The sequence below is a fragment of the Argiope bruennichi genome, chromosome 4 (genome assembly GCF_947563725.1).
Source record: "Argiope bruennichi chromosome 4, qqArgBrue1.1, whole genome shotgun sequence".
Lineage (NCBI taxonomy): Eukaryota > Metazoa > Arthropoda > Arachnida > Araneae > Araneidae > Argiope > Argiope bruennichi.
In genome coordinates, this window is record NC_079154.1 from 1,802,913 (window position 1) to 1,814,914 (window position 12,002).

The 12,002-nt window shown below is 27.4% G+C and overlaps 1 protein-coding gene across 2 annotated transcripts in view; it reads right to left on the reverse strand.

The window, feature by feature from the left end:
• LOC129965922 (cyclin-D-binding Myb-like transcription factor 1) overlaps nucleotides 1-12,002 on the reverse strand; it is a 56,364-nt gene that overhangs the window by 36,172 nt on the left and 8,190 nt on the right. For both annotated transcript variants that reach the window (XM_056080208.1, XM_056080209.1), the window contains 3 exons: nucleotides 8,882-9,139; nucleotides 3,960-4,088; nucleotides 3,302-3,372 (listed from right to left, as the gene is read on the reverse strand). In XM_056080208.1, the coding sequence (XP_055936183.1) occupies nucleotides 3,302-3,372; nucleotides 3,960-4,088; nucleotides 8,882-9,131 (450 nt within the window). In that variant the 5' untranslated portion in view covers nucleotides 9,132-9,139. The remainder of the gene's footprint in view (nucleotides 1-3,301; nucleotides 3,373-3,959; nucleotides 4,089-8,881; nucleotides 9,140-12,002) is intronic.

Sequence of the window (12,002 nt, forward strand, 5' to 3'; positions counted from 1 at the left end):
TCTGATGAGACATTTATGATCATTCTAAATTTGTATAAAAGCTCATGGCCCTAGTTATGTCATCAAGGGTCAACAACTGCTTGCCAATTTTCATTTTCAAAAGATGCAACAAATAAATATTATATAGAATTCTCAACTTTAAAATAGAAAAAAAAAAAAAAATCATCAATTTTTCTAGCCAATTATTTGTTCTGAAATTATTATTCTATTAAAATTAGTTGATCATCGATAAAAAAAAGGAAACTACAGTTTATAGTTAATTTAATCATGCTAATCTATTTTGATAAATCGGATTTTATATTAACAGAAATATAATAAAAAGTATAAACTTTACTTATAAAAGAAAATGTATCTGTGTATTTATGGCATCCAGAAATAACTGATGATCGCAAGTAATTGTAACAGCAACACAATCCATTTTGAAACCAAATTTTAAAATTTAACAAAAAACAATTTATATTTAATGTTGAAAATTTTTGATTGATTTGTACACATTGCACATATGCAGTTTTTAAAACAGCAAAATTTTGGATATGCATTCAAATATTTTTTTAGATTAAATATGAATAAAACATTCTATTTAAAGGACTTTTTTTTTTTTCAATAACTCCACTAGTAATTAAGTAACCTGCATTCATTGGACTCGTTCCACTCAATAGAATCAATATCAGTATTTTCTCAGTCACAGATTTTCCGCATCATCAAGCTTTATCAAAAATAGGCTGTCTAATGTTTTTGCTTCTTCCATTATGCTTCTTTTGATAATATTTTTTCACTAATTGTTTAAAAAACACAAAAAGATTTTTGTATAAAAAAGGTACTATTAGTTGAGACGTCAGAAATTTTTTAAATAAAAGGCTGAGAAATATTAGTAATATAAACAAAGGTAACTTTAGTCAGAATCAATTTATCCTGACAAGCATTTATAATATTATCAGCCATAGCACATCCAAGAAAAAAATATTTTTAACTGAAATTTACGTATTTCTTTATGTTTACAATGACATTTTCTATTCAACATTAGGAACAAAATTGCAATGGAAATTCAGCAGAACCTGTAACTTCAGGAAATCTGCATCTTTGGACTATCTTTAAATATTCTATACATTGCTCTAAGAGTAACATCTACTTTCCAGCAAGTGCATGCCGATACTGAAATGTTTCATAAATTATATGTCATACAAAAGTAAATACATCTAAAATTTTACAATCATTTTCACATAAAAGTTCTTCCTTGACATGCCTTAAAATTTTTGAATTTACATTTGGTTCATCCATACTAATTTGGAAAATTAACTGTATGTTCAAACTTCCTTAAAATTCTCAAACAGTGGCAGGTCTTAAAAATAATGAATTCCAATATTTTGTGAAGATTCTATTAGTTGATTCACACCAATATCTTAGTCTAAGATCCAATTGACATTTTTTGAAATGTAGTTCTAAACTTCATCAAAGCATATTATAATTTTTTTCTATTGTTAAAGATTTCTTAAGAGACTTGCAAAAATGGAACTAATACATAACAAATAATGTACGACATTTTTGCACAACGCAACATCCATTTTTTTTGGCTTTTCCACTATCAGTAAACATATTTCCAATATATTATTGAATGCATAATGCATTAAAAGACGATTTTATGCAATAAATTTTAATGCCCACAAAAGTTTAGTGTTAAATGACTGTTCCTGAACAGAAAAGTTTGAAATCAGTTTATTTTCAGACATCAATTTGATGATTTCGTATTTGACATATCATCTACTCCTGTATTCCTTTCAGATTCAAAGTCCAGTATCAATTATGATATTTTTGAACTGCCATGCAATTTTATATGTTTTCCTCTTTTGGCATGTCTAGTAAATGTAAAGTCAGGATTAATATTTATTTCTGTACAATCTGCATAAAATGTAAATTTTGAGAAGCTCTTTGTTTAAAAAAAATTTCTAATCTACTTTGAATAAACTCACAATTTCACAAATAATAAACAAACCATTCAATAAATTCACATAAGTGACTAAATACTACAGCAAAGCTTCCGTAGACTGAAGGTTACTCTTACTGCCTGAGAAATTTATTCTATTCTCTCATGCAATTACAGAAGTCTTGTGCAAGGCTCTGTAGCTGTAAACCAGGAATCTCATGGAAAATGAACTTTATCTCTCAAATCGAAATTTGACTGATCTATACAGAAAAAAAGGGGAGCGAATAAAATAGAGGTGAATTTGCCGCATCACACTGTCGCAAACAATGTTGTTTCCTTTTTGGAGCTAAGACTAGGATCTTTTATCCTTGCAATGTTTAAAAATCATCACTTTTTAGATGGAAAAAAAAAAAAAAAAAGAACTAAGAAATTAAATTTTTTTGTTTTGATGGAAATTTTTCTGTATTTGCCCTAATTTTAGATGATTTTTAAATTCCTCGTATTTTCCAGTTCCATAGCAACCCTGATATATAAATTATAACCTTCTTTTATTGCAATTAAAAATTAACTTTATAAGTAATGACACAATATGACTTTTCAGAATACTGAAAATACTTCAAAAATTGCTCTCATATAGCATGTGGATAGCAGCAATGCTAAGGAAAATATTCTTGGTTCATTTTTATCATCATCTAATGATGATATTTTATTGTATGAAAATGATGAAGATGTTAATTTATGTAAGCCAGAGCACTCTGCAGTACAAAGGTCTTACCCAGAATTTGAAACAGAAGCTACAAAAAACAATGCTATATTTCACATTTGCAAGTCCAAATTTAAAATTGTGGAAATTAACCAGGAGGGGGGGGGGGACTGACAGTAGCAGAGTTCCAAGAGTTTTCCTATTTCAGCTCATTCATAGCAAAATACTTTCATCATTTTTGCATTTCACTGCAATGCTCTCTCTTAGTCACACTTTTCGGAGCTCTATTGCTGCAGTGTTCCAATTGACAGAACACTCTTTATTTGGAAGCTCATTTGCCTAAATAGATTATCTACCATTTTGTTTTTGTTTGTTTGTGCTTAAAATTTAAAGGACAGTGCACCATAAAAGGTTACATACATACATAAAAAAATTTTCATGCAAAAATTTTTTTAAAAAAAATCAATAGTGTAGTTTTTAGATTTATATTGCATGTAAAATTAAAAAAATTAAATTAAAAAGAAGTATAAATATGCAGATAATGAAAATCATTCAGACATTAAATTTTTTTTAACTAAACCTTTTTCATCTAATGAAACAGGACTGAAACAAGAAGCTCAAATGCAAAAAAGAAATAAAAATCTTTAGTTGTTTTAAAATTTGTGAAATATGCAAACCTGAGATGCATCAACAGATTGGAAATTTTTTGGTTGCATTTCTACAATATTTGAGAATCCATCAAGCCCATCTAACAGGAAGAAAAATAAATTAATAATTTGCTATTACAGTACTGAAAAAAAAAATCTAAACATTATCATTCTCCATTGCATTATTATAAACAAAAACAAAAAATTGCACGTATAGAGAAAAAATAAGCAATACAACTTCATACCAATACAACAAAAAAGCATGTAAATGAATATGTTAGAATAAATGATTTCTTAGTAAAATTTATGGTTATTTTTTTTAAATAAATTTAAGAAAATCCTTAATTATAACCAATTATCTCAAATACAAAATGCAAATACATAAAAATATTTCAATAAAGAAAATTAGATCTGCTTTACCCAAAAATACCCACAATACTAATGTTAAGGAAATTTCTAAACAAAGAATTTATGAATATATTTCATAAAGGCATTATGCAAATTTTAAAAACTAATCACTGAAAAAAAAATTATTTCTTCCAAAATTTCTTCGAACCTAAATTTGTTTAATTGTAATTAAATAAGAAATAGGCAGTATATGATTTGAAAATAAATTTTAAATCTTTCAGTAATGAAATAAATTCTACATATATATTTTATCAAAAAAGTTAATTAAAAAAACAGCTACCTTGTAAAGCTAAAATATATGTTTGTCCATCTTGTTCAATGCATAATCGCTTTGTTAATGAATCAGTAACATCAGCTGAATGAAAAGTTGATATTGGAAGCTTTTGTTCGTTTAGTACCATACCAGTACCTAGATGTGATACAAAATAAAATTATAAAAATTATATTTTGCTTTCGTTAAAATAATAAATGAAATAGAAATCTACCTCAAGTGGCATTCATAACATATTATTTCTGATGTCACAATGCCTTTTTTTTTCAATCATTTACAAAGGGCACACTGATAAATAAGGTAGGTATCAGAAGACAGGATTTTTTTACCCACTTCTGAAACAGCAGACTTAGTTTACATTTAAGAACATTGCGTTAATAATTATGCTGAAAGAAAAATTAAACAATGCTAAAAATGTAAATTAGTTTATCAACATATAAACAATTTCTTCAAGCAAAAAAAAAGAAGAAAAAAAATGAATTTTGAAAATAATTATTTACTACAGCATTTCACAGTATTACTCAGCATTTTGTTTTAACAATGGTTTTTAAATAATTACTAAATTCTGATTATTTTTAGAGAAAGCAAGTTTCCTGCTAATATATTTTTCAGCTAATAATTAAGACATGACTTTTTACTTAACCTTTTCAGTATTCCATAAGGATCTAAAATGCTAGATAAAATATTCACATTAATAGGTTTTGGAGAGAAACTGAAATCAGGAAGATTCACAGGAAATAAACAATTTTTGTAATATATTATAGATGGAAGAGCCAATAAGTTTCCCTCAGAGCCTTGATCAATAGAGTCCTGAAAAATTTTCTTCCCTTCAATTTTGCATGCATTTTTGTTTAAAGAATACCATATTATTACTCAAAAATTAATAGACAGTCTCCCTCTCAGATTTGATTAAAATTTGGTTTGTCACCAAACGGTTATTTTTATTGATCACTATTGATCAATAAAAGTTTTAATTGATCAGTTCCAATAATGTAGAAAGCATTTTAGCTTCCAACATCCTATTCAAATTTGTAAAACAAATATGCCACTGTGGAGATCATGTGAAGTCATCTATGCTAACCCTTGTTTAGTTCTGGAGAAATGCTTAAACTGCCAAGGTCACATAGCAATAGAAAAGGACTTTCTCTTCCACACATATGAAAAACACAAATTTGAACTAAAATGCTATAATCACCTAACTACTGGAGAAGAAAGGTAAAATTTTGAAAGTCAAAAAATACCCCTTTCACAAATGTAAAAAATAATTCAATTTCCTAAAAGTTATAATTAGTGGGAAATTTGATACAATGCAAAAAGACATCAATGTTAAAATAGAATATCATGCCCAAATTACAGCAAGCATGATCTAAAAAACTATAGTTGCACTTATCTAGAGCATTGGAAAGCTGATTAGACAAATTAACAAAGGCAGAAAATCTTCTTCAAGGAAGAAACCCACAACCACTCAACATTTTTTTTAATCCTTCTGAAATTAACGGAATCCACATGCAATGAGATGCTGGTGCTAGCAATGATTTTCTGTTATTCATGTTTTAATATGCTTGAACTAGATTGCAGACCTTTCCCTTTCCTTCCTTTATTTATTTTTTCCCCTTTCTTTTCATTGTATATGAATTTTGTATAATGGAAATGTAGAGGAATTAAAATTAAAACAAATTCTGTTACAAATTCCACATTTTCCTCCTGCATTTTCAAAGAAATGCTTTTATTAGATTCAGACCTTTTTCCCTTTAAGGAGTTTTTATTTATTTTTTTTTTCTTAGTACCAATAAGCAAAATCGTCCAGGAAGTGGGCCTTAAATTAGCATTCTTGCAAACATGTCAGACAAAATAACTGCTACATTTTAAGGACAATCTAAATTTAGAAGTTCAGGCAACTGAGGTACATTAGCTTCATTAACTATCATCAATTGGATTGGCCTTATAGTTTTGATATTGATCAAGCCAAATCTTTCTTTTAATCTTTGATTACTCGACATTTATTTTCGGAGATTTTAACCTTCATCACTTATTATGGGAAAAGACTCTCTTCTTGGCATTCAAGATGCATTGCACAACATGTGTGCAAAAAATATCATCATAATTCATTATCCAAAAAAAAAAAAAAATGTCAATTTTGTCTTAAATGGGTAAAGTAATAACTTTGTGATTTAGCTAAATAATTCCAATATCATTATTCCCAACATTAACATATCAATGCATAATTTAGAGATTTACACTTTGCTTTGCCAACATTTTGAAGCAAATTCCTGCTATAGAACATAATGAGCTTGCTGAGATGAACTTCAAAAGTGAGCATAATCCTATAATAATAACCCAGTCTGTCCTGGATAGGTCAAAATGCATTTTAAAAATAATAAATTGATCACATATAAAATTACAAACTCATGAAATGATTAATCATATAAATCAACTTTCACTAGAAAGAATCACGAAGGAAAAGACTAAGATAATCTCTTAAAATATTTCAAATAAATTGCTGCCAAACAAAACCTATTCACTATAATAGAATAATACATGTTATAATCTTCAAAAGCTTAAATTTCATTTTCACACACGCACACATAAAATATAAAAAAACCACTTAGAAATATTTTTGAGTTTGACAGGAGAAAACTTAAATGACAGAGATGATTATGATTCATATCAAAAAAGTTAGGGCAGAATACTGGGACAAAATCAGTCACACAATTTAAAATCCAAGAATGTTTTTCTGTGTTGTACATCCATTTTTTAATTACACACTAATCCAAATACAAAATATAGCAATATAATCCTTCAAAACTATTGCTTTATTTGCGACCAAAGCAGCAAAGTCATCTTTTTACAGATAACTTTTAAAAATACTTGAAAACCAATGAACCCATTCCATTAGATTTTACTGATATAAAATTATCCCTCAACAATTTTTAAATTTGGGAGCTAAAAAAAGGTAATAAGAAAAACTAAAAATTATGTTTCATTTGCAGATAGTATTCCATTCATCTGGTTTAACTGATCTCTGATTAAATTCAAATCATCTTAAACTTACAAGCAAATCAATTAGACTCTGCGCCTTTTCCTGAACAATGGAAAACTGTCTTGATTTTCTCAATCCCTAAATATAAATCCAAATACAAGATTCCTCTTATAGTCTGTTTGCCAAAACCTTAGCTTTAGCTTTCTGTAAAGTTTCCAAATGCATCCATTCCTATAGAGTTCCTCAGAACTCGATTTACAACAAAAAAAAAAGTAATATAAATAAATTTATTCTTTATGACAATCATACAACAATATAGATATTTCCAAAACAATCCCCTCTTAATCCTTGTGACAATCGCCAAAAATGATCCAATAGATTGCACCTACATACTTTGGCAAGTTAAAGTAGGTTTCAGGTCACATGGACATTGCCTGGAACAAACTAGCATCAACTGGCAATGGAAATTACAGAAAAGTCTTCATCTATTAAATGGATCACACAACATGATAATATTTTAAACCTAAAAAATACCTCAAAGCAGAAAACTTTAAATAAATAATTTTCAAAATAAAAACTCCTTAGGAAACATCCCACACATTAATAGCATTACACCTTGGATAAGAAACAGAAGATTGGGTATCATTCTTATTAGACTTGATACTGCTAAAATGATAATAGCATCTAGACTTTTAAATTGCATCTACGATTCCCTTTATCATGAGCACAAAAGCATCAATGATATTAATTGTATTTAATTGTTCTGCAAAAGTTTACAAACTATAGAAACTTCTGGAACGTAACAGGAGAATTCTTAATATACAGTATAAATTCCATTTAACCCTTTAAAAGACATAATTCTGAGATGTCTCCAGATATTTTGTTTTATTATTATATTGCTTGAAACTGATTTTTTAAATCAAAAAACTTCTCAAAATTTTATTAAACTATTAACTAATTTAGAAAATTACGGATGGTAAGTAATTTTACCACTGATTACTTATTTTCATTTCAAGTTTTGAGCAAAACTAGAAGTAGAAATATGACTAAGTATTAAAGTTAAAACTATATTTGAATGTTCACTGGTAAGTATATTTACTACTTAAATTTTTGGCAATTTAAAACAATTAATAGGCAGGTTTTTGAGTAAGTAATAACAAAACTTCTAAGAACAGAAAATTAATGTTTAAATTAACTAAATTTAGAACTTCAAATTTATTTTTAATTTATGTAAATTTACCTAAATACTAAATAAATATTCATGTAATTATAATAGCTTAGTTACTTTGGTGAATTATTTAATGCCAAATATTTTACAAATTGTGTTGCATAAATGAACTTCTACACTTTAATACAAAAAATAAATGTAATTTAATGTAATGCATAAATCGGATAGAGTTTTATTTTTAAAAAATACTTAACTAGTAAACATGCAATTTATTTTATTATTCATTTTATATTCAATAAAACATAGTAAGTAAACTATATAATATTTGCATACATACAAAAATTACTAAATTATTTGAAATTTTACAGAAAGCTTGTTATTATAGAATATGTTAATATTTGGTTAAGCTGATGTCATATATGTCAAAAACATGACTAAGATTTATTTATTGTCACTGGAGGGAAAATGTCTACAGAAGAATGGCAAACTAGATACTTTGGAACCAAAAATATTACTGTAGAGCAAAAATGACAATGTGTGAATTTAAATTATAACATTTTCACTATCTAATAATATTTTATCTTTTTAAAAAAATGCCTTATAAATGAAAGAATTAAATAGGTAATTACATTAGAAAGTAGCAAGGTCTGAAAAGATAATTTAAAATACTTCACTACTAGTTGCACTACTTAAAATAAATGAAATGTTAATAAATAGTGCAGGTGATTGTTATATACTATAAATTGTTTGAACTTCAAATAAGCAGTGAAAACAGATACACACCAGCATTTGTAATAACAACTAATTCTGAAGAAACTTGAAGAGCCGATGGAACACAACTCTGAACTGCCACTGGTAGTTTCATATTTATATTAGCAAAATTAGTTTGAAAGGCACTATCAAGGTCCTCAATTGGCTTGCATTCATTGTTAAAGTCTAATTGAACTCCAGCATCAACTACAGTTCTTTTGGACGAATCAAACTCATCAGCAGAATCACATGGTAAACTGTTGTCATCTTCAGGTGAATCCATACACTAGACTAATATAGAAAAATAAATAAATAAATATATATACAACATAATTTGTTCATAAAAAATTATGTAATGAATTTTAAAAGCAATGGCATAATAATTTCAGCAAATAAATAATTTTTATGTTAGATGTTATTTTTTATAATAAAACTTTAAATATATCATAAGCATTGCCTCTACTAATAATAATGGACAACATAAGTGTGTGTACATGTTGGCACTCTACAGGGCAGACCATTAGATCTAAAGACGACTAAATTTGATGAAGATATATATTGGAAAATTAAAATATGCACCTCAAAACATTTTTTATAAAACTGCTGACTTCAGTATTTTCTCACGTTTCAAATGAAAGGATAAAAATCCTTAAGAGTTTACCACACTCTTTTATAAAGATACCTAAATTCCCTTTCTTAAAGCTACACGTGTCAAAAAAATCCCTTTCAAAATCTCATAGTAAAATGATTGAAAGGAAAAACTTTTGTCTCTTTTGCTCTTCATCATCTGCACAACTACATATATATATACATACTCTAAAAACAGATTAATAAATTTAAGAGATAACATCATAAAAAAGCATAATCATTATTTAAAAATATTGGAAGGCTTATAATTTTAATACAATCAACATTTCCAGTTCCAGCTTGTGCATTAGGACTGTAAGATTGCATCATTTCAAAATTAATTAAACAAAAAAATGTAGTTATTCATTTTCAAAGTAGCTCAGTCATTTAAGCATAAAAAAAAAAATATGTATTCCTTTGGAATAATTTAATAAAAAAAGTTTTTCTCTATTGAGACTTTACTTATATCAAAAATAAATAATTTTACCAGCATTCTGCTAGGTAATAGCTGAAAAGTTTAAATTGGAAAAATTAATGGCTAAAGTTTTGATACATTAAGCACTTCAATTAGAGTCCAGTTTAACTACATCAAACTTTCCTCTAATGGGGAAGACAGCTTTGGCTGCTGGTGAAAAAAAGTGAAATGAAGAAATGAAATATTTTTTCAATTTTTCTTAGAAAGTAACATAACTTGTCTTTAAAAAATTGCTTCAATAAGAGGTACAGAACATAAATGACTAAGTTAAATAAATATCAACACATTTTGCAACAGAATATAAGTGCTCTTTTTTAAATCAGAAGGACTTTTCAATTTTCATAAAACTTTTTTTTCCCCAAAAAGATGATGTACATGGTAAAAAGAAGAAACATTGTCTAAATAAAAATTCTATTATAAAAAAAATTCTTTTATATGCATGTTTAGGTGCCCTAATACTGGAGTAGTGATGTGGTGTAGAAATTTAGGGAGGGTGTTTTACCTAAATTTATAATCTATTTAACTGGTCGCAATTTAAAATTATAAGATGTATAGCAAAATAGTTATCATACAGCTTCTAAGCAGGATATTTAATGAACTACACTAAATCGATGCCACATAAACTTATTAATTTTGTGATTTTTTTTACTTCAATTTTATAAAACAATAAAATTTTATATCCATAAAGTTTTATAATTACATATTCAAGCAAAAACCAAATAAATCAGTACATATAAAGAGCAAATAATATTGTTTCCCTAAGAACTCAATTCTAAAATAAAAACTGATAATGAAGAAACTCCTGTAAATCCAGAAATGCTATTCTGGAAGATTGCATACATAAAGAACTCGGTAACTGAGTTATATAATTACTTTATTATGAATTAGCAATTTCTCCCTTGTCACTCTTCATCAAATGTAGCATCAGAAGCTTTAGATTCGTCTTTCATGAATTATTTGCTCCATACTTAATAGAATCACATGGTGAACTTATGATATTAGAGATGGATTCCTCCTAACCCTAATTTGGAGTTAACATCTCTTGCCAATAAATAGAGATTTTATGTGAAGATTTTTTTTGTGTGTGATATAATACAGAATTCTTTTAATGGAAAAAGGTGAGAAAAATCGAAGAAAAAAAAAAAAGTTTAAAAAAAAATCCCTATTCTAGGTAAACATATTGTATGTATAATATTTATATATATTACAGCCACAAAGAGCCATTATTATCAGACGGACACTAAGAAGATATGACATAGAAGAATGACATATGACATCAATGCATTGAGCATATAAAAAGCCATACAAATTGGTGTAATATTCAGTCAGTTGATGACAATGATTATACCTGAACAATCATTCTTCTAGAATAATGTAACAAAGGAAGACTTTTGGCTTATAGCCATGCTGAATGTTAAATTTGAAAGTGAGGGCTTTTTATTTAAGCAAGCTATGGAAGATGCATACTATTTGATTTTTACCAACATAGTTGCTTCTGCTGAAGTATGTAAATATGTCACACTGAAAGAAGATTTACAATCTTAATCATAGCAATAGTATCATATCAATTTCAAATACTTCCCTCTTTGAAACCACAAAAAGAGCACTCCCTACTTGCAAATTCAAATACATGACACTCCAGAGTACCCTGCCAAATGCGGTGGAGGGCAGACCAGATAACAAAAAAGCTGGATAGGCCAGAGTTCTACAAATTCATTTCTTTGCACACTAACATCAGAAAACAAATTTTTATACCAAAACTTAGTGTTATAATATATGTTTTCTCACTTCTTATTGAGTACTAAGCCCTCCATTTATCTCAAGCCATGTAGAATGTGAATGCGGCCACAGCCCGGTGAATCATAGAAGCAGTTGACAGTAAAATGCCGAGTAAAATTAGAAGGCTCTGTAGCAGTAGTTTATATATGTTTATACACTGCACTGAATGTTTCAAGAATTTATTAGAAAAAAATTAAGTTATAGGATAAAAACTGTTTACATTTTAACATAAATTTTGTAATGATTAATTTAAGTGCAGGAAACAAAAAAAAT